At 33.7% G+C, this 24563-nt stretch overlaps 1 protein-coding gene across 36 annotated transcripts in view; it reads left to right on the forward strand.

Moving 5' to 3' along the window:
• Positions 1 to 24563, forward strand: part of gramd4b (GRAM domain containing 4b) — a 65738-nt gene that overhangs the window by 20195 nt on the left and 20980 nt on the right. For 18 of the 36 annotated variants that reach the window (XM_005163041.6, XM_009297989.5, XM_073943065.1 and 15 more), the window contains exons 4-15: positions 10394 to 10514; positions 10622 to 10680; positions 14155 to 14290; positions 16491 to 16516; positions 16667 to 16758; positions 18813 to 18904; positions 20215 to 20263; positions 20360 to 20431; positions 20516 to 20559; positions 22360 to 22469; positions 22558 to 22712; positions 24440 to 24457. In XM_005163041.6, the coding sequence (XP_005163098.1) occupies positions 10394 to 10514; positions 10622 to 10680; positions 14155 to 14290; positions 16491 to 16516; positions 16667 to 16758; positions 18813 to 18904; positions 20215 to 20263; positions 20360 to 20431; positions 20516 to 20559; positions 22360 to 22469; positions 22558 to 22712; positions 24440 to 24457 (974 nt within the window). The remainder of the gene's footprint in view (positions 1 to 10393; positions 10515 to 10621; positions 10681 to 14154; positions 14291 to 16490; positions 16517 to 16666; positions 16759 to 18812; positions 18905 to 20214; positions 20264 to 20359; positions 20432 to 20515; positions 20560 to 22359; positions 22470 to 22557; positions 22713 to 24439; positions 24458 to 24563) is intronic. The other 18 variants (XM_005163043.6, XM_073943067.1, XM_073943072.1 and 15 more) reach the window with 1 other exon arrangement.

Here is a 24563-nt window from a genome sequence, read left to right on the forward strand (position 1 = left end):
TAGGACTTTAAACTCCTTAATATTTATGATCTAGACTGTGATTTATGTTCATTTAAAAGAATGTTCTCAAGTCAAATATTTTAATCTTACAATTGAGAATATTTAAAAACAAACATGAGCTTTATTATTAACAGTTTAATGTAAGGTCTGTAAGGTTATTAATCTGGGGTCGCCACAGAGAAATTAACTGCCAACTTATCCAGCATATGTTTCACGCGGCGAATGCCCTTCCAGCTGCAACCCATCTCTGGGAAACATCCATACACACTCATTCACACTCATTAACTATGGACAATTTAGCTTACCCAATTCACCTATAGCGCATGTCTTTGGACTGTGGGTTAAAAACCGCAAGTGTGCAGGGCAAACTTTAGCAACTCTACGGCCCTTATTAGAAAAATACATTTTAATGGCTCAGTGTTACGCTTGATTAAATCCTCATTTCTGAGAGGTTTGAATGTGCTGTAATTTGTGTAAATAATCTCAGTCATAATGTTCATTTGTTAATTTGTTATTAGCCTTTTAAACATGTTTTTGAGAGATTCCCAATTTATTTAGTAGTTAGTCGATCGTCGTCTTTCATATACAACCTCTGAACCAGTAAATGCATGTATAAGCGCTGATTGACAGACGCACTCCGTACATTAAACTGATCCCAGATCAGCTTTTGTACACGCCATTTAAAGTGACACCTCTGTTATCAAACAAGTGAGCAGCAAATGAATTACATGTTTTGCTTTGTTTGATAACAGAGGTGTCTCTGTAAGAATGCACAGATCTATAATGAAAGCATTCCATTACTTTAGTAACTGTTTGTGCTCGTTTAAGAGGAAATTAGCTGTTTAAAATAAAACATGCAGGACAGACATGTTTACAAATTATTCAGTGTATTTGTCTGTTTAAACAAACTCGAATCCAAAAGTGTCCTGCACCTTTGCTCCTCTTTAAATGGCGTGTACAAGCTGATCTGGGATCAGTTTAATGTACCAAGCGGGTCTGTCAATCAGCGCTTGTGCATGCATTCACTGGTTCAGAGGTTGCATATGAAAAGCGACGATCGACGCACAACTTTATTGTAAAGAAAGTGAATGGTAAAATACGGGAGAATTTTGGTAAAAACACGAGGGTTTACGTAAATTAAGTGAACAGGAAGTGTTTGTGGAGAAACAGTTTTGCAAGAGAACGCAAAACATCTTTGCGAGGGAAAGCAAAACATCTTTTCGAGGGAACGCAAAAAAAAGCTTAAAAATGTTTTCCTATCACTGTTTTTTTTCTTCCAACTTTTTTTTTTCCTACACCTATTTTTTTTCCCCACCATCACGTCCCTTCCGGGTCTCCATACAGTCCTTCTTTGTTAACATAATATTTATTGCTTTAGCCACAATATTCTTAATCACGCCCTTGTTAGTTTGCAATGATTTAATGAAGTGCAAACAGAAAGCTCCACCCCTACTCAATATTTTCACTACAGTTGGAAGTACATCAACATTTACAACAAATTCCACCTCACGCATACTTTAAAGTGATAAAAATATACATTTCTATTTAATTTAAAAATCCCTAAATTGGTAAAGTTTTACAATCACTTGAGGTGGTTTTGGATTTTTGTGGAGTTTTTTGGACAAAGTGCTGATGTGAATAATAGGCAAGGCAAGGTAAGTTTATTTATATAGCACATTTCATGCACAGTGGCAATTCAAAGTGCTTTACATAAACAGGAATAAAAGAAACAAGTAAAAAAAAAAAAATATATATATATATATATATATATATATATATATATATATATATATATATATATATATATATATATATATATATATATATATAATGGGGGATGAAAACGTATTTGCCAAATAAATTCTACATCCATGATACTTATCAGCTTTTTCCATTGTTCTTGACTTGTTTATTGTTGGCTACTTGGTTTACTAATACCACAACTTAGTGGACAACTTTTACCTATTTCTTTTTTCTTTTTTTTTTGCAAACTTTAAAAAGAGTTGGCATTTGTGTGTGTTTGCATGTTCTCCCCGTGTTCGCGTGGGTTTCCTCCAGGTACTCCGATTTCCCCCACAAGTCCAAAGACATGCGCTATAAGTGAATTGAATAAACTGAATTGTCCACAGTGTATGTGTGTAAATGAGAGTGTATGGATGTTTCCCAGTGATGGGTTGCGACTGGAAGGGCATCCGCTGTGTAAAACATATGCTGGATGAGTAGGCGCTTCATTTTGCTGCGGTGACCCCTGATTAATAAAGGGACTAAGCTGAAAAGAAAATGAATGAATTAAAAGATTGTCACATTTAAAATGATTTTTTATAACAATCTCTGGTGTTTCTGTATGGAGTTTAAATTTTACATCCAGATTTAGTTACAAACACCTCCTAAGGAGTAAAACTGACCTGCAGTAAATCTCCAGGTGTGTGTGTGTGTGTGTGTCAGTTTATCACTCTGGCAGTGGACTGAGCTCACTCTCATTAAGACCAGATCTGTGTGCGTCTTACAGCGATAAACCCTCCATGTACACCACTGATCCCTCTGACCCAAACCTCATTTTTAATTAGTGACACTTTGAGGCAGAGATTAGCTCTCTACTGGGGGTTTAACACACACACACACTCATCCAACAGAGCTAACATGATGTAGACATTTTATGGTGTATTGTTATTGTTTAACATTATTTGTCTTTTATGATCCTAACATGTCTTATGGACATCTGATGCAACTAACACGGAGACAGTATACAATATAAAGTGATTTTTTTATATTTAGATTTTGGTTTTCTGTGTGCCTTAGTTGTTTGTGAATCACTATGTCACTATATCAGTCAAACTGTATTTTATAGTATATTAAAATTATAGTCTGCATCTGGCATGACTTGGAACACATCGCTAGTAACTGAGTGCATTAAATATAATATAAATATAATGTGAGATGCAGTAGAACGGTGAAAAAATGCAAGATGCGAGTTGCGGTCTGCGAATAACATTTCATGAAAAAGCATTTTTTTTTTTTTTGCAGATTATCCCTCACTGATAATGTTGAGTATTGCTGGATGTTTGAGTAGTGGTATTTGGTATTGACTAAAAAACAACAATATTTGAGTGAAATTGTTTTTCATAAAATATTACGCAATATTGATATCTGGGGGCCGTTATCTCGCTTATTTGATCTAAGATGATTTGGCAGATCCTGAACCTTTAATCTTAACAACTGATCTCTGGTTAATTTGGTTCTTTATGAATCAGATTAAAGAGCCCCTATTTTACACTTAAAAGGGTCATAATTTGGTGATAAGGGTCTCTAACAACAGGCTGATATACATGCAAGGTCAAAAAACACTTTCACTGTCTTATAATATGTATTTATTTTTACTTCATTATCCCAGCGACCCCCATATAATTCGTTCTTCGATTTATTTGTTCCCAAACCCCTCCTTAGTGCGAAGCTAATCTGCGCTGATTGGACCGATGACAGTCTGTTGTGATTGGTTGACAGTGTTCAGCGCGAGACAGAGTAAAATGTACGGCACATCAACAATTTTGAAGTTTTCAGGGGAAGGGTTTTTCCCGAGACTCTCCTGTAATTCAGACCTATCTCCTGCCGCCTTCCCGTTATGTTATTTATTCCAGAAAACTCCCAGTCTGTGAAATCCCCGGGTCGCCACAGCGCCCGAAACACGTGTATAAGCCCAATGCAGGAGTGCAATAAAGCAGTGCAGTTAAACACTAGCATATTGCTTCATTCTTAACCATGACACACATTCAGCATTAATCGACACACGTCGCATTTTCAATGTGGCTTTAGACTTGATATAAGAATATAGTTAACCAGATACAGTACAAGCAGTTACGAGTAACAAAAAACAAATAGCATAATTTGCAATCTAGAGAAAACAAAGCGGCAACCATTTTAATCACACTTACTTACACTTGTGAAATCAAGGAAGAAACTAGCCCACTGTAAAGTACAAGTTAAAACTATATATAATTGGGTAGGCTAAATTGTCCATAGTGTATTAGTGTTTGTGTGGATGTTTCCCAGAGATGGGTTGCGGCTGGAAGGGCATCCGCTGCATAAAAACTTAATGGATAAGTGGCGACCCCGGATTAATAAAGGGACTAAGCCGACAAGAAAATGAATGAAGATATATATATAAATAAATAAAACTTATGCAGTTTGCACCCCTGAAGTGAAAGTACAAAGACTGCCACCTGGTGGTGCAAAGAGAAAACTTATTGATATGAACTTTTTAGATCGCTTTAGTACAATTTGTGTATAAATAGACATACACAATGTGACTTTTTTAAAAGCAATAATACATTTATGCAGTCATAAACATGTTTTAACACTTAATATGACAGTGATTTGATCCCTTACAAAAGTTGCAGACGTCTTTACCAATATCAAAATGCTTTTGTACACATCCAATTATTCTTAACCCTGATTAAAAAAACAGCTACTACTATAATACTATTATGGCTACTATAATAAGGAAAATCCGCTCTAACTGTAAAACTGAAAAAATTGCTCTTGACAAATGAAAGGGCCAATCATGCAGCCCACAAAAAGGTGTAAAGCTATTGCGTAATATATTTAACAAACCGTTTACTGCGGATTTTATGTAATTTAGCTCACATGGATAATTGAATATTAATCAGATGATGTCATTACCCTGCTGTGCCGTCAGCCAATCGTTGCATTGCTGATCATGATTTCGAGGATGGATAGATCTGTCCTTCACAACACACGCAGCGATCTCAGATAAATTCATCCAGACATTTTAATCTGATTGACAAACTTGTTTGAAGAACCAAATTAGCCAAAGATCAGTTATCAAGATTAAAAGATCCAGGATTTGCCAAATCATCATTAGATCATTTAAGCAAGGTACGAAGAATAGACCCCTCCAGTGAAAGCTTTTTGGTTTTGTTTGTTTTTAGCAGAATGAGCTACAGCACTAACTTTGATCATTTCAGCTTGCACATTGCTGATAAAACAACACTTGTGATATAACCATAAATTATATATTTTACCCATCCCTGTTTAGGACATTTTTGTACAATAATTTTCCTCATATAAAATGCATCTTTTCTGCAGAGATATTTTTATACTAGTTATTAAAAATACAGGATCTCATCTTTAATCTGCAAATCTTCATAAATATTTTTTTTGCCAAATAATCTAGCCCTGTTTCCTATCTGTATATTGGCATTAGTTGTTTATTAAGAGCCTGGGAGTGTCTACTTTATTTTTAGACCCAGTGTTTGTATGTGCGTGCCTGCTTGTGTGTATGTGTGTGTTGCCCTTAAGCACTGCAGTACTGTAAAGCTGTGAAAGGTCAGATCAGGACCGCCAAACTGTTGCTGTCCATAAAAGCAGGCCAGACTTATTAATAGTTTGTTACACAACACAAACCTCTCCACTCAGAAAAAGGTAAAACCTGATGAATCATCTGATGACTTTAACTTGATATAGAAGAAGCGTAGAGGTGATTCAAAGTCTACTGTGTTTTAATCCACAAACAGGTAACAGGTTTATGATAGGATTTTGGGTTAAAAAAAAAACAATTATAGATTTTAAGTAAGAATATGTATATATATTTTTTTAGGTTCATTTTTAAAAAAAAATTTTTTAGATTAGTTTAGGTTTAGATTTAAGTTTAGTTTAGTTTTAGTTTTAGTTTAGGTTAAGGTTGAATTTTTTTGTTTAGTTTAGTATTATTTTTTGTTTAGCTTAGTTTTAGTTTAGGTTTAGTTTTAATTTGTTTTAGTTTAGTTTTAATTTAGTCTTGGTTTTTTGTTTAGCTTAGTTTTAGTTTAGGTTTAGTTTTAGTTTAGTTTTAATTAAGTTTAGGTTTAGTGTGGTTTAAGTTAAATTTAGTGTAGGTTTAGTTTAATTTTTGTTTAGTTTTTTTGTTTAGCTTAGTTTTAGGTTTTAGTTTAGTTTTATTTAGGTTCAGGTTTAGTTTTAATTCATCTTATGAATTGATCAATTTCACGACAACTAAAATATTTCTTTGAAATTATAAAAACTGTAACTATTATTTGCATAAAAATATATAAATTGTAAATTAAAATGAATATTATATTTCGGTTTATTTGATTTAAAGGATTTTAAATGTTTGAAATTTGTATATAAAATATTTTACTTGAATGTACTGTAGCCAAGAGAGCTTAAGGCACTGCACATTAAGGAAAACGCATACAATTACAGAAAACACCAGCAAATGGAGAAAAGATCTGTATCGGTTTGACAGCAAACACGTTCCAAATCCTTACAACACAAACAAATCAAGAAAATGTTCTTACAGTTACAGAAGTTTCTTATAACACATGCAAATAGCATGAAACGCAACGGAAATGTTTCAAGGGGACCTAAAAATGTGACGGACCTATAGCAATGAATAGTAAATGCATAAGATCTGAAATAATTGTATGCAAATTATTTATGTTATAAATAGTCAATTTTATAGTTCTAAAAATATATTTTTGACTATTATTAAGACCAATTTTGGAAGCAATTAGAATCACATGTTCCAGCACTGTGGTACATTTCACATTTCTGAGCCTGAAATGAGTCAATCCATGTTGAATTGCTTGAGTGTGGATGTTGGCAGATGCAGTAGGAGGAGAAACATAAAGATCAGTCTATGATCCACTGAAGCTGCAGCTGTTTCAGCTTTACAATAAAGTGCTGTTTCTGACCGGTGCTGAATCTCATTTTATTTTATTTTATTATATTTACTTTTTAATCGTAGAGTAGTAGTAGTATTTATTTATTTTTATTAATCACTGTTTTATTATATTTTTTTGTTGCATTTATACATGTTTTATTTTATCTTGCATTTCTTTTGTTTAATTTTTTTATAGTTCTCATTAACAGTTCTAGAGAAAACTACAATGCAGCTTACTGTATATAATGAGTTAATCATAAAGACGTTCATATGCTTAACTGCTTTCATATAAATAGGCCATTATATACTAAAGCAGAAAAAGTGAATAAAAATATTGCAAATAAGCAGGAAGTGAGGCCCAATTTTGTTTGAGTCACTCGGAGAAGCTGACAGATCTGATATGACAAACAAAACAAACATGTCCTTATCAAGCCGTAATAAACATTATCTTGACATTTCACATTCCTTCCGCTTACTAGTTATAGTTTGAACAATGTGCTGGTTGTGTGAAGGTGAATTAGGCTGTTATTTTTAATGCTGCTCTTTATTAACTTAAAATGCTTCAACTATTTAAAAATAGTATTAATAATAATTAAAATATTTATTAGTTAATAATGATATATATATTTTATTACTATTTTATTATACTGTTTTATTACTTGTATTTTTTAATTCATAAATTATTATATTTAACATTAAATATAATAATAATAATAATAATAGTAATAATTGTTGTTGTTGTTGTTGTTGTTGTCGTTCAGTGTTTTTATTAGTGTAAATTTGTATTATTTAGATTTTTCTTCTCTTCCATTCTGTTTGGTGCCATTAGTGTCACGGAAAGGACTCCTTCACCTTTAACCGGAGTGTAAAAGTAACCTAAGTCGATTGTGACTAAGCAACTCCTTAATGTTTAAACACTATTTTGCTACTGAGATTTGATTACATTTCCCTGTTGACACACAGGTTATTAGTTTACAGTTAGTCACCCGTGCGTTTACAGTAAGTGCTGTTAGAGTCCAGTGTCTCACCTGTACTTTGCAGTAAAAAAAGTATAAATTCTTGTTTCTAAACTAAGTGCTTGTAGCATGACGAATATTAATATCTGCTTACATGATTATTTCTGCCTCATTTCACTGTAACTGTAGAAAGAGTTTGCAGACCAGAGCACACAAATCTGACTCTTTCAGGATTAACCATGTAAAACTCTTTAACATGTTCCCTTGCACAACATGTTTTACATCTAAACAAAAGATTTAGATTTATGTTAGTGTCTTGTGTTTTATTTTGTTTCAAACTGCTTTCAAACTAAATACGCATATACACACAAGAGCCATAACGTTAAGACCACCCACCTAATAGCCAGTAGAACTTGCTGTGGTCCACAAAATGGCAGCCAAAGAATTTATTTACTGTAATGGCCATTGGTATTCTGTGATATTTGATGCCACCACATTTGAAGACTGGTGCTGACTCAGCGTGAACCTTAGTGTGTGATGGTGTACAACAATTGAACCCATGTCTGTGACACTTTACAATTTCAAAGCAGAAAGTCTAGCATGAGTACTGGAAAAAAGTACTGGAACGGCAGTTATCAGACGTTTGGCGACAAACAAATGAGAATGACCTCAGGCGAAAGAGCCCGAAAGAGCATTTTTGGTGCAAATGATTATGAAAACAATGAGTATATGCTATCTCTTACCAGTCCTTACTGCATACTTATCCAGTACCTCCGAGTTATTAGTTAATCCAATAAATAATATTTATCAGTGCAGACACTTTGGGACCTGATGCACTGTTGGGTCACACAAGCCTGCATCAGTGGTTTTATACACTGGGCAATGTTTTTCTGGCACACAGTTAAGCTCTATTGTTTCAGCAGCACATGTTTTTCAGTGAGTAGGTAATTGCCATATTTGTGCTCAACCGTTGACGTGATTCGTTATACCAGGCTACTTTCTTCTATTCTTGATTGTCTTGAGCCCATTTCACAGGATTTATCGCAGGAGTGTGGTGAATTTTGTGCTGTGACAGATTGCCCTGGTCACCACTGTTGTACCTGCTAGTGATTTGTTGCACTCTAGTCTTGCAGTCACTGTGAATGACCCTTAACAGTCTTGTCCTGGATGGCAGAAAGCTAGACAATAGCCGATTTCACACAGTGATACCGCTAAATATCTGGAAAATTTCCGGAATGACTTTACCGGAAAATTGCCGGTAATTTTCCGGAAAGGTCTGTGTGTGTGAAAGAAGCTTATGGTTATCATTTGACCACCTTTGCACCACTACTAAAAAATAATCACTACAGTGGCCTGTTTCTGAGATTGAAGCTCTGTCATGCTGTGCCATCATACATCATACATTCATTCATCAAATTCTCCTAATACTGTACTGACTGAAATCCTGCTTTTTTCAATAATATTTATTATAGACCTTGTAATATTGTGTGTGTGTGGATATAATATCTTTCAACTGTAAACGGGCACTGCAGTACAGTAAAAACAGCATCATAAAGGATTAGATTAGACTAAAAATATTACCAGCAGTGTGAAGTTTAAAGAGTGTGATTCTGTGTCTGCATTACTCTGCACTGATCTTCAGATTCAGATCAGCTTTCTTCTCTTCAACAATCTTGTCCTTGAGTCTCAAACAGGGGCCCTTCATAATCTCTAAAGCCCTCGGCGAGACCTCCGTCCTGCTCAATTATACATGAACGTGGCCTTGTGTTCAGACGGGTGTTATTGTGTGCAGCACGGCTCTGGGAAAACTACTCCATCAGGCTGCTGCGCTTTTGCATCAAAGAAGAAACAAAATGTTGCCAAACTACAAGTTTGTTTTTACTTTGGTTAGATAAAACACAATCCGTCTTCCAGCAGCAGCTTGTGTGTTTGGGTTGGATATGGAGGTTGAATTGTCTAAATGGTTCGGCTGAAAACAAGTTTGATTTACAATGAATTGCAAAGTGAAAGTGATAGAGTCTCCACCTTGTTTTATGATAACAAAAATAAATCAACCACAAGACGACGCACCTAATTTTTTTTGCTGTTGTTTCAGATTACTTTTTCCTTTTAGATTAATTCATATGTATTTATTCAACTTTTTTATTTAATTGTAATAGAAGTAATTGTTTTTGTTATAATTTATTTATTTGTTTTGTTTTAAAAAAATATATATTTTTCGGATTAATGTTGGGGTGAAGTTTTTTTTGTGTGTGTGTGCTTTTTTTTATTATTTTTTATGATCACATTACTTCAAAGATGTTCTCCCACAGTTGAAAAATTTGAATTTTTGGTCATTTTCAGCTCATTTAGTTAAAGAATGGCTTTTTAAAATGCTTTTACACAGCTTCCATATTAAAAAATAATGATAGTTTTTAGCATGTATCTGATCAGTCTGATGCCTGTTTTTTCATACAAAATTATTAAAACTTTTCAAAATATGTTTTTCCATTGGTTAAAATGCATGTTATGCAATAAAATGTATATTTAGCTAGTCAAATGAGCCTATGATAGAACAATTTTGAACATTCTGTCAAGGTTTATTTTGCTATAGCTGACACATCTCACTTTGATTTGTGCATGTAAAAAAAAAAAAAACTCAAGCTTACTGAAGGTTACAATAAAATCGGTGGATTTTTCTGTGACTTGCATTGTTTCAACAAGTTGCCTCCATCCTTCAGTCACACGGCTGAACTGCTTTCTTGCGTTTTCTCCACAGAGGAAGAGTTGAGGAAACTGAGAGAAGAGACTAATGTCGAGACCCTTAAACAGGAACTGGAGAAGGAGAAGTCCAAGAGAGTGGATCTCGAACAGAAGATGAACGACATTCTCAGATCCAGGTATGGCATGTAAAGCTCATACAACTTCATGTCTTCTGAATTACTTCTCTACAGTAATTATTTATTTGTTGTTTGCACTTTCTGAACAATATGTGTGTTTGATTCAGACTAGAAGATTCCCCTCCTCCACCTCCAAAACCACAAGTCGCTTCTCTCAATGGAACAGGTGAAGCTCTGTTTATCCTTCTACAGATTGGTAGTCAAAAGAAACTTATGTTACGTTTTTTTTATCCATTCCATATCCATAAGGAACATTTTGAATCTCTGAAAGCAAAGCCTTATAGCAAGAAGGTCATTGATTTAAGTCCCGACTGGGCCAGGTGGCATTTCTATATGAATTTTGCATGTTCTCCCCTTGTTGACGTGAGTTTACTCCAGGTTCTCTGGTTTCCCCCACTACCCAAAGACATGTCCCATAGGTAAATTGTATGAACTAAATTGCCTGTAGTATTAGGAGTGTGCGTGCGTGCGTGCGAGAGTGTATAGGTTTTCCCAATGCTGGGTTGCGGTTAGAAGGGCATCCGCTGTGCAAAAAAATATAGCGAAATAGTCTGTGGTTCATTCCGCTGTGGTAGCCCCTGATAAATAAGGGACTAAGCTAAATAAATGAAAGCAACAGTTTTTCTTATTCACATTTACCTGATGTTGTTTGGACCCATAGAGGCTTATTTGTCATTGTTTATTATTGTTTGTTAAGAATAACGAGAAATGAGAAATGTTTATGTAATATTTATGTACAGATTTTGATGTTTATCGAAATATAACTTTTTCCTATACAGTGTTTTATTTAACATGTTGTTTTACGTGTTTTGCCTGTTATTATAGTTGGACTATTTTCCAGTGTCATTTTATTCCGTTTCAGCAGTAACTCAAAAGCTGTCACCAGGCTGTACAAGATTTTTCTACAAAATGACTACTTCATGAAAGTAGATGACAGAAAAGCTAAAAACCTTCAAAAAAACTGATGCCCCACTGGTCATACATGTCAAAAGTGGTTTGTTAGCTAGCTAATTCATTGCATTCATATTTTAAAGTATATGTTAGGTAGTGTAAGTGATTGTCAGCAGAATTGAAAATGTACCTAAATGCTGTCAAGTCTCGACAGTTTCTTAGCCTTCAGTTCATTATACTGTAGGGGACAGAAATTCAGCTTTTTAGTCAGAGAGAGTTAGTGAATTTGATACTTGTTTTAGATTGGAAACCCTGTAAATAGGAATATTTTTAACAGATTTTGGAATAACTTATTGGCCGCCTCCACAGAAATAATATAATTTCTCTCAGTCTTAAATTTTCCATATCAATATAAAGACACTTTTTCTGTGTGTGCTTTCAAAAGAGATGGTTTGGATGATGTGTGTGTTTTGTGTGGGTGTAATGACTGTGAGCCGCAGTCCCTCATTTAGAATAATCCGGATTGATCAACATTACAGCGAGAAGAACAAATTGAATTGCTTACACACCTGTTCTGCCTGAAATTCAACTCTTTATTGGTCAACGAGAAGCGCAGTGTCTTTATCCTGAACTTTATCTGAGGAACATGATTAGAGTTTATCCATCACTTTAGCTGATTGATGGAGGATTTCAGGTTTACACTATTAAATCACTTTCAGTCATGCTTTAGATACCTTTCCATGTTATCTGCAATCAAACATCCCTTGAAATTGCCTAAAAATTGAGTCTCATATTTTAATACTGAATATAAGGGAGAGTGGGGATGAAAGTAGCGTGGGACGAATGTAACAAATTTTCTCGAAGCCCTGACAACATTTGCTTTCCAGGCTATAACCGCACGTTCAACATGCAATCCTTAATGGAGCTGCCAAATATCACCTGATTTCAGGACTGTGTCCTGTGGTTATACATGATTTTAGCTGATCTTTTTATCTTATTACAAGCTGTGTTTCTCTTTTTATGCATCACAGTACTGATCAATCTACAAGTTATTAAGTGCTGTAACCCACAAGTTTGAAATGAGTTTTTCAGTTTAAAAGTAACTAGGGTTTAAATGGCAAAACTTCCTTTGGAAATAAAAGTAACCCTGTTATTTTTGTCCCATTGCTAATAGACCTTATTTTTCACTTCAACATTAGAGTTTTCAATGTTTGAATTAATATGTTTTATAAAATTAATGTGAATTGCCAATAATAATATTACAAATTTAAAAAAAATGTAGAACATTGTAACATTTTGCATTGTTGGTTTGCTTTTGAAACATTTGATGGAACTGAAAATGTAGTTTAATATTTAGCAAAAATAAAGGACAAAACAGGTTTGCAGTTATCACTAACAAGGTCTTAGTCAGAATAAACTAAACAAGATTAAGCCGGTAAATTTAGCCAATATTGTTGTTACTTTTGACCTACCCATGTTTAATTTTAATTAAATGTAATTAAATTTAATTTATTCGTTTTCTTGTCAGCTTAGTCCCTTTATTAATCCGGGGTCGCCACAGTGGAATGAACCGCCCACTTATTCAGCAAGTTTTTACGCAGCGCACGCCCTTCCAGCCGCAACCCATCTCTGGGAAACATCCACACACACATTCACACACACTCTCATACACTACGGACAATTTAGTCTACCAAATTCACCTGTACCACATGTCTTTGGACTGTGGGGGAAACTGGAGCAACCAAAGGTAACCCACGCGAAGGCAGGGAGAACATGCAAACTCCACACAGAAACGCCAACTGAGCCGACGTTCGAACCAGCGACCTTGTTGCTGTGAGGCGACAGCACTACCTACTGCGCCACTGCCTCGCCTTAATTTAATTTAATTTAATGCTTAGAGAAATTATTTGAAAGTTGTTGTACATTTGTTCAAAATACCACCCGATATTGCTAGAACACTCTTGTGAGTTAGTAAGAGTGGTCTAGCAATACACAAAATAAAAACAAAAACAAAAAAATATTTCTGTCTTAAACATTATCTTTTAAAAGGTTTTTATAAAAAATGATACTTCAGTCTCCCCTGTCCTCTACTCTCAATAATAAAGCTGCAAAGAAGAAAAAAAGACTTTTTAGTAAAATGAATCTACCAAGAAACATTTTAATGTGATGAAAGTTTGTTTTTTTAACATAAATAATATTTTGTTAAAGAACACAAAATCAACCAACAACCAATTTCCATAACATAGCCTTTTTTCTTCCCCAAATAACTTTTTAGTTAATTTACTCAAGAATAATTTTTTTCTTAAAGAACATTTTAAAAATCCAAATAACCTTTTTTGGTTAATAAAAAATGTAGTTTTATTAAAGGAAATTTCCCAAGAAACATTTTTAGAATGTGGAGAACATTTTTAAAATTTGAAAACACCTTTTCTTTGTTGTTAGAATGTCTTTGTGAAAAAAATATCACATAAACCCATTTTTCATAATGTGAAGAATATTTTATTAAAATGTGAAGAACCCCTTTTTTCCCCTCAAAGAACGTTGTAGTAAAAAACTCACCAAAGAGACGTTATTTTTTATAATGTGAAAAATATGTAAACAATCTATACAGCCTTTTCCCACTGTAAATAAGCTTTGCGTTTGCGTTCTGATTTCTGGACCACTTCCAGCCAGATGTTTGTGTTTTGAACCAGTGAGTTGTGTGTTATGGCTGTACTGAAATGTTGTTCTGTGTTGTTTGGCCTGTCAGGGGACAAACAGAAGGAGACGTTCCGCTGTCGTATCTGGAAGTGGCTCTACGAGCGTTTTGGTGTTTATATTGAAGATTTCCGCTTTCAGCCTGAGGAAAACACAGTCGAGACTGAGGAACCACTAAGTGCTAAAAGGTGACCAGCGTTTTGTATCATTTCATGAATAATTTACAGGTTTTGAAAGAGGCGTTTAGGTCATGGACAGGTCATTTGTGTCACATACACCTTTTGAACTGAAGCTTTTTAAAAATGTATGTTCTTGTGATGTATTTTAGGGAAAGGTTTCTATAAAAAGGTACAACAGACTTTAAATAACTCTGATGAGGCTCGTAGTCTCTCACATTTACATATGATTTAAATGATTTTCAATATACACTTACATTCCTTCTGTTTGCATATTAAAAATGGTTTTGTTTTTAGGACATTCGAAACTATGAGAATCAAATCAGATCAGACGGAAACGCATATTAAGTAGCTTGGTTGTTCACTAACTAATTATTTGCATTTATATAGTTATATTCATATAGTCTTAGCCCTCCAGCGATTTTCCTTTTCAAATATTTACCAAATGATGTTTAACAGAGAAAGGAAATGTTCACAGTATTTCCTAGAATGTATTTTTCTTCTGGAGAGAGTCTTACTTGTTATATTTCGGCTCGAATAAAATCAGTTTTTAGTTTTTTTCTTTAATATTATTAACCCTTTAAAGCAATATATATTTTTTTTTTGATTGAACAAACTATCATTATAGAAGGATTTTCCTAGTTACTCTTACTTGCCTAATTAACCTAATTATGCCTTTAAATGTCATTAAGTTGAATACTACTGTAGTGTCTTGCAAAAACCTAGTAAGATGGCAAGGATAAAAGAAATCAGTTATTAGAGACGACTTATTAAAACTATTATTCATAGAAATGTGTTGACACATTTGAATTTTTTCTCCATTAAACAGAAACTGGGGGAAATATACAGGAGGGCTAATAATTCAGGAGGCTAACAATTCTGACTTCAGCTGTATTTATTTGTTATGTTTTAGTATAACATTCTTTATATTCATTAACTATTTAGTGCTGGGCAAAATTAATTGCAATTAATCACATTCAAAATAAACGTTTTTTGACAATATAAGTTTGTGTGGGGTCTGTATTTATTATGTATATATCTAAATACACACGTGTATGTGTATATTTAAGAAAATGTTTATTTATATTTAGATATTAAATCTATATGTGTATGATGCAAGTTATATTTAAATTGAAATGTCCATGCAAGGTTTGTAAATGAATATTAGTATCCATTTCTCAGTGAATATAGAAAGTATATTTTGGTGCATTTAAACAAAACTGATTTATTAAACTGACAAATTTATTAAAATAATGTTTTAGTCACCAAACATATTTAGAAATTGAAAGAAAATACAAATAAATTCAAAGAAAACTAAACTTCAAATTTTTTGCTTCTCTTTATTTTTCTTCTTTCTTAAATTTGTATTTAATATTTTTCTATAAATAAATTTGGGTGTGCTAGTTTTTGGACCGTTATCCTGAGTTAAGCTCCTGATTTGGCTTCAGTACTGTCTAATCTAATGTATATGCACTAATATTATATTGAATAACTTCCAATTGAAAATATTCGTTTAAATGAGAAATTTGTGAAGGGTGTACTTGTATATGCTGAGCTCTGTAAATGTGTGTATTGCATATACATAATAAACATATTATGCACAGACGTATCTTGTGTCAACTTTTATTTTTTAATATGATTTAATCTTTGGCCAGCACTAATATTATTATACAACCTATTGCTAGTTAAGTAACAACAACAACAAAAAAAAACATACATAAGAGAGTGTGTGTGTGTGTGTGTGTGTGTGTGTGTGTGTGTGTGTGTGTGTGTGTGTGTGTGTGTAACTGCACTGTAATTTGTTGGAAATTAAAGTATTATAAAATCCAATTAGCAATAAAATATTTTAAAAGACTTAAAGCACAAAAAATAAATATTATTGCATCTTATTGTATTTCCAGTTTTTTTGTTAACACTATAAAAGGGCATTTCTCTGTAAAAACCTGTGTATTTTACTTTTATGTAAACTTGAATGATTTTTATTTTGCTAGTTTAAGATCTTCAAGTATGATTTTTGATTGTTTTTCATATATTTTGTGTATTGCGTATCTAAAAGTGCTGTAATGTTGAGATGAGCGTGTGATTCAGCCTCATGTTTGCTCAACAGTCAGCTCAGCTTAAAGCCTCCATTTTCCTGCTATTTCTGTCTTCATAATTTCACCCTTGCAGCAGATCTCATTAAATAATTAATTTTCTTTTCTCCTCTCTGCAGATTAACTGAAAATATGAGACGACTCAGTGAGTGTTTTCATACTGCAGCTGCAATAATAATAAAAAAAGCCATCAGGGCCAAAACAAAATATATTAACCCATTGCAACTCTATTTTATTCCCAGTGATGGTGTATCAGGCCTGAAACTCATTGTGTTTTTTGCTTGTGTGTTTTCAGAACGGGGTGCTAAACCTGTCACGAACTTCATGAGGAACCTTTCTGCCTTATCCAGCTGGCACTCAGTCTACACGTCAGCCATCGCCTTTATTGTAAGCCAAACGCAAACCACACAAAGCCCTCACGCTTATGTCTGTTTCATTGCCATCATTAAAATGCACAATACAAGCTGACGAGCTCATTATCAGCCGCATGTCACCAGACACACTCAAAAAAATGTATAATTTGTTCAGCATTTACTCACTTTTAGGAGGTCAAAAACATTCATCTGAGAACAAATGAATTTCATTTATAAGTTCATTTATAAAAACATGAGATCTATGCATGCACGTATTTATGAAGCTAATAATAAGCCAAAACAATCTGAATTTAAATTGTGTTAAATTGAATTGATTATGTCCTATTAAAAATGTTTTGAATTTGTATTTCTAAACTTGATTATTGAACATCTGAAATTTAAAACAACCTATTTTTTTAAGTCAGATTTTGATAGACATATTTTTAAACTTATAGACATATTTTTAAACTTCAAACAGATTTGTTTGGTTCTGAATTCAAAGACTGGAGATATTGGGTCTGTAAAAATACAGCTTTAAGATTTTAAGAATTATAATTAACGCAATTAAAATTCAGATTGTTTGGCTCTATTAGCTTCATACGTATTTAGGAGCCATTCACACAGAATGCATCTTTGCACCTGGACTGCCAATCCAATGACTGTAAAAACAATAGCAATGTCTATGAAATATCATGAAGGACTGGTCATGAAAGTTTGGTACTACACCCAAACAAAATCTGACTGTAAACTCATTTCTTGAGATATCAATTTAAGGTAGAAAGAGACCAAACTTAAAAACATACTTCATTGAAAAACTTTTTTAAATTCATTTTTAATCAAATTTGGGTGAACTATCTCAATAAACATATGCTCTAAAGAACTCAACAATTTAGGTTGAAATGTCATATTGTGTTTTTTAAAATAGCACAATGGATGTAAATGTGAAAAGTACATACAACATATATAAACGTAATTAACCGTGGTTATTAGGTGCTGGAAAAGCATACAAATGCACCTTGAAAGTGCTTGAAAAGTGCTGGAATTTGAAGTTGGAAAAGGTGTAAGAACCCTGTAATGAGTTATATGTTGTTAAGAGTACGATTGCGTGCATAACAGTTCTGTCTGGTTCTCAAGTCTGACTGACTGAAAGCTGTGCAATATTCTGCAATAACAGCACTCATGCAGCCTCTTCACCCTTCTGTATTACTCTGCCCACACAGAGTGACAGCACATCAATAAACTCACTACAGTTTGACAAATAGTGCAGCTGTTGGACAACATAATGTACCTTTGAGGCTTTTTTTAGGCGAGAATATACTTGTTTAGATTGCAACTATGCAGTTTTTTTTAATAAGGCTGGTGCCTATTTTAAATGTTTGGCGGCCAACCTGTCATACTGAGCAGAGCTAATAAGCCCTTAGAGGAGAAAAACAGCGTTTTCTCAGCATGCGTTTCAAACTACAGGTGAACAAATCAGAGTTAATTATAGTGATCGTCTGATTGCAACATAAAAATACTTGAAGATATCTCTGTAGACTGATGGCATTTCATTCTGTTCAGCCTTATAATCTTAAAAAGTGAGCAAAATCAGCTGTTTTGTCATTACTTTAAACATTATGCAAGAGAATTATTCAAACACTAGCTCTAAAGTTGCGTTGGTGAAGTAGTAATGGCTTCTGCTGTTCTGACGTCAGATGCAGATGTGAATGAATGGCGGAAGAAAATATTTGTGAATAATCAGATATGCCGATTTAAGAGGTATTTAATACTTCCATTTACATACACTACTAATATTAAGAGGGATTTAATACTTTTATTTAAACTACTAATATTTACATAAAAATTTCCGTATATTTTAAACAATATATTGACATTTTTTAGACTGTATGTTCATGAATTATACTTCCATTTTGACATTGTCAGCAAATAAATTCAATAAAAATCATCGCAGTGCTGGTTTCACACTTCTATAGATGGTCCTCTGTAATATATGGTGCAGCTCTAGTATGATGCCAGTTTTCTGATCTTGATATACAGGAGTGTATATCATGTCTCTGTCTGCTTTTCTCCATTCTGCTCTTTCCACAGATCTATATGAATGCTGCGTGGCACGGCTGGGTTCTGCCCATGTTCCTATTTTTAGCCATTTTGCGGCTGTCCTTGAATTACCTCATAGCGAAGTACGTCTGAAATGCAGGAATCCATCAGCACCACAATTCACCACAAGACACAAGTTGATTCGCTATTTATTAAGCATAAAAATGAAGTCATACGTTAAATAGCTTATTTTTCAATATATACAAGTTTATTTTTTCATTAAAATATGCAAAAATTACTAAAAAGGGCTTCATATTTTGCTTACCTACAGCATGTACTTACATTATTCCAAATGTTTCGAAGAATGTTCCCGAAAAATATGTCATTTTAACTAGTGATATGGGCCATGTTTTTTTATTGGTTTGCTAATTATAAAAAACAGGGAAACACAGTTGTTTTTAATACAGTATGTTGTGTGTTTAATGAGTATTATAATCAAACCCTAAAATGTATTTAGTATAAAAAAAAACAAAAAAAAAAACAGCCATCTCTCACAAGAAAATGCAAAGATTTTTGTTATTTTATTGGCTAATTTGTACGGCTAATTTACTAGTTTAGTCGTACAAAATGTACGATTTTTAAAAGAAGGCAAGTTTTTTTTGTGTGTGTTTGGGTTTTTGCTGTTTTATTTAGTGTTGTATTGGGATATATTGTGTTTTAATTTGTTGTTGTTTTTTTTATTTATTATATGTTTTGTTTTGTTTTTAGTTGAGTTGATTTTTGTTTTTAATTTTAGTTTTTTTGGTTTGCTTTTATTTACTTTTGTTTTCATTCCTCTGTTTGGTTTCCAACAGCAAGTTCTTTTCATTTCTAAATTTAAGGCATCTTTACACAGCAAAGGCTGAAACCAAACCTGAAGCAGCGTCGATTTTCAAACGTTTGTATTTACACTAACTGTATAAAGCGGCATAGTGTCTTTACATTGAATTCTGAGCAGACACAGACCCGCTTTAGGATAACAAACCATCTGTAAAGATGACTTAACTTTCAATTAAAAGTAAAAAATAGCTAAAAGCTCATTTAATGGTAGAAAATACAACGTTTAAAATATGTCAGAAAACAAAAAAAAGAGAAAATGGAAAAGTAAAAACAAATAATAATAACTAAACTACAATAGTCACATAATCATTTCAAAATTACACTGTTCTAAAAAACACTTGGAACATTTTTTTTCTTCAGAATTTCAGTCAACAAAATACAGATTTTCACTAAAATCCATGAGTATTTGCAAATCTATTGATTTATAATGTAACTTCGCCCTTAATCCATTTTGTTTAGGCAATGATTAAACATTATGGTATTAAAATGACAGTAAACACATTTAGATCTTATAATGTTAGTCTAGTGTCTGTTTGTCCTGTGCTGCTTGTGAACTGTACTTTTTGTGTTTCAGAGGTTGGAGGATTCAGTGGAGTATCGTGCCTGAGGTCTCCGAGCCTATGGTGAATAAAAGCTTCATATCAGATCATTAGTGTCAGTCATTTCTTCAAATTTTTAAGATGTTAAATGCTTCATTCGCGCTTTTTTTTTTTCTTCAGGAGCCTCCAAAGGAGGAGCTGACGGTTTCCGAGAAGTTTCAGCTGGTGCTGGATGTGGCACAGAAAGCTCAGGTCAGGCAGTTAGCAATGTTTTCCTCTGGTTGTGATTTGTGCTATTCTGCTTTTTAAAGTAAGATGTGTAATATCTTTTTACAGAATCTGTTTGGAAAGATGGCAGATGTGTTGGAGAAGATCAAAAAGTGAGTATGAGTGGTTGAATTGTGGGTGATAACAGTGAACATGGTGTCCAGATTCAGGTGTCAGTTGCTTTGAGTTTATTTGCTTACTGATTATTTGTTTACAGGTGTTTTTGTTTTATTTTGTTTCCAGATTTAAAAAATAATGATTGAATAGCTGCTCATGGTTACATTCTTCTATAAGTTGTATAATTTCATTTATTTTCTTTTCGACTTAGTCCCTTTATTAATCCGAGGTCGCCACAGCAGAATGAACCGCCAACTTTTCCAGCACATGTTTCACGCAGCAGATTCCCTTTCAGCTGCAAACCTTCACTGGGAAACATCCACACACACCCATTCACACTCATACACTACGGACAATTAAGCCTACCCAATTCACCTTTAGCGCATGTCTTATACTGTGTGGGAAACCGGAGCCCCCGGAGGAAACCCACACGTGTGCAGGGGAACATGCAAACTCCAGACAGAAAAGCCATCTGAACGAGCGACCTTCTTGCAGTGATACGACAGCACTACCTACTGTGCCATTGTGTCACTAGTTGTATAATTTGCTGGATTTAATTGAATACGTAAAGAATCAGGCCTGTAGCTAGCCTGGTGAAAGGGGTCCTTCTTTTTTCACAAAAAGAACCTTTTGCAGTTATTTGCTTCATTTTCTATTCAGTTGTGAGGTTCAAATACTGCATTTTAGTCACACTTTAAGCCAAATTCTGGACTTTGTCAGTCAGATCATTTTGGAGGGGCACTTTCTATCCAAGACCAAAAAGGGCATGTGCCATGCACAGGTTGAGCCCTATGTGTACAAATACCTGGGCGTGGGTCTTGTGAAGTGCCTGAACTTGCCCTGGCTATGGGCCTGAGAATGTCTTTTTTATGAAAATATTTGTGTGTGTGTGTGTGTTTGTGCTCATATATATATATATTGTAAAATAAATTAATATTGTCAAATCTTATTTGCATTAACTGTGGAATAAAAAAAAAATTCCATATTTCTCAAAATTGGTTGCTCATTTACTACCTAGATTTAGCCACATACACATGATGGCTTTGGTCATTTCTGAGGACTTTTTATTGCTGTAATGTATTTTATACTGTAATAATCACTTATTTTATGGCCTTCGCCCTAAACCCAACCCTTATAGGAAACCTGTGGCGAATTTAGAATGTCGAAAGGCCCCATAAAGTTTAATTTTTAACCATTTTGAACAAGGCATATCCTCAAACACCACCTCAACATTGCAATACCTTGGTCATAACCATGTCATTAAACTGACATTATAGCAAAACCAGTACACACACTCACTCACACACTCCAACAGTGTGTCTATGTTTATGTTATGTTATATGTTTGATTATATAATCATATCCTCTATCAGCACAATAAAAACAAAAAATTTGAAGAATAGGAAAATCAGAAGATTTTGTTTAGCTTATGTACTGTAGTTAACGTATTCAACATATTTATAAAACTATTTAAATAATTTATTTGTCTGTTTGTTAGTTTTTTTATAGTATAATATTTATCTTGAGATCCTAAAAATAGTAACTGAATATTATTAATAAATGTATTAATTGTCATGTTATATTTTACCGGACTATCAGTTTATTACCATTATATCCGTCCATCCATCTGTCTGTGTCTATCTATATCTGTATTCTATGCCATCATTTTGATAGCATTTTAATTTCATTGTACTGCTCTTTTTAAATGTATAACATTTACAGACATTATATAAATGTACATTTACACATGTGTAATGTATGTAATTGTGTGTGTGTGTGTGTGTGTGTGTATTGCAGTCTCTTCATGTGGGTCCAGCCTGAAATCACTCAGAAACTGTATGTTGGTTTATGGGTGGCCTTCATTGCGTCCTGCCTGCTGCCATACAAACTCATGGGCTTCATGATCGGTAACACATTCAGTTCAAAATGCCTTTTACTTCTTTCATCGAGAGTTTTATTTTCCTTATTTCATGTGTTGTAACTTGATAATTGCAGGGATTTACGCCGGCATCAAATTCTTTATCATTGACTTCATGTTCAAGAGCTGCCCAAAACTGAGGGACAAATACGACACTCCGTACATCGTGTGGACCACTTTACCCACAGATCCACAACTGAAAGAGCGCAACAACACCACGCTCAGCAGACGAGTAAGTTTCACATTCAACAATACTAAACACTCTGTGTGTGTGTGTGTGTGTTTTTATGAGGAGTTCTGCTCAGTTATGACTTAACAGTGCTGATGACGTCATCTTTTTGTTAGAAGCTTTAAACTTAAACTCTTATTGAAAAGAGACCAAGAGTGAATAGAAACAACCTTGTTTTATAGAAACAACATTTTGTCCTTTTTAAAATGTCTATATATTTATTGTTTTAGGATTTTAGTCTTTTTTTTTTTGTAAACTAATTAAAAAGTAAACATTTTCTTAGCATATACACTACCTGACAAAAGTCTTGTCATCGATCCCAGTTGTAAGAGCAACAAATATTAACTTGGCTTCTAGTTGATTATTTGTAAAAGTGGCAGAAGGTAGATTTTTTTTTTTTGATGAATTTTTTGTTAAACTGCATCCCAATCATCACAAATACTGCAAAAGAAACCTGCATGGACCCAAGATTCACACAAAAATTAGTCAAGTTTGATGAAGGAAAAATCATGGTTTGGTGGTTACTCTCAGTATGGAGGCATGCAAGAGATCTGCAGAGTGGATGGCAACATCAACAACCTGAGGAATCAAGACATTTGTGCTGCCCATTACATTACAAACCACAAGAGAAGGCAAATTTTTCAGCAGGATAGAGCTTTTTCTCATACTTCAGTCTTCACATCAAAGTTCTTGAAATCAAAGAAGGTTAAAGTGCTCTAGGATTGGCCAGCCCAGTCACCAGACATGAACATTATTGAGCATGTTTGCGGTAAGATGGAGGAGAAGGCACTGAAGATGAATCCAAAGAATCTTGATAAACTCTGGGAGTCTTGCAAAAATGCTTTCTTTGCCGTTCCAGATGACTTTATTATTAAGTTATTTGAGTCATTGCAGAGATGTATGGATGCAATCGTCCAAGCTCATGGGTGTCATACACAATATTAATTCTTCACTGCACCTTGACTTTATATTCTATACTGTACATTATTTCTGTTAAGTGACAAGAATTCTTTCTAAGCTAAGTCAGACCTTACTGTCCTAATTAAGTAATAAATAATCAAGGCATGATCATATTATATTTAGTCAAAGTTTCATACAATCCTAAAACTTGGATAAGCGACAAGACTTTTGTCAAGTAGTGTATGTATTTATGTTAGCGTATAAATTTTGTCTTTGAGTTTTTATTTCTATATTTGTCTGTAATTTTAAGGATTTTGCAATTACATTTTTTATTGTAATGTTTTTATTTATCATCTGGCAGGATGCTCTTCAATAATAGTTATATTTTAATATATAATTGTTATATATAGATTATATAAGTGCATTAAACACTATATATATATATATATATATATATATATATATATATATATATATATATATATATATATATATATATATATATAAGTATTATTTCAGTTTTATTTGACATGTAATGTGATATTAATGATGTATATTAGATTAGATTATAAATAATATATTTATATTGCCATCTTGGCCAGGCTGCACTTAATAAGAGTTTCAAAATATAATTTTAAATGAGCTGCAAAATCAAACAAACAATAACCAGTCAACTGAAATAAAATGGAGGACAGCTTGCAAAGTGTGCAGTGTGCCTGAAGAGAAGCACAGTGAATGGAGGATGTCTTCTTCTGTGTGGTGAATGACTGGCAGGATGTGGTTGGCTGATGCTCTGTCACATGATCACTCTGTTATTTCTCCTCTCTCAGCTCTCTGGCTTTGAAAAGGTAGGGATCTGGTGTGGCCTTTGGTTTCACAACAGTGCCTGTGTTTGCCACCAATGGCTGGTCCTGCGTGTGTGTGTGTTCATATATACGTGTGTGTGTGTGTTGT

Source organism: Danio rerio, chromosome 25 (genome assembly GCF_049306965.1).
Source record: "Danio rerio strain Tuebingen ecotype United States chromosome 25, GRCz12tu, whole genome shotgun sequence".
NCBI lineage: Eukaryota > Metazoa > Chordata > Actinopteri > Cypriniformes > Danionidae > Danio > Danio rerio.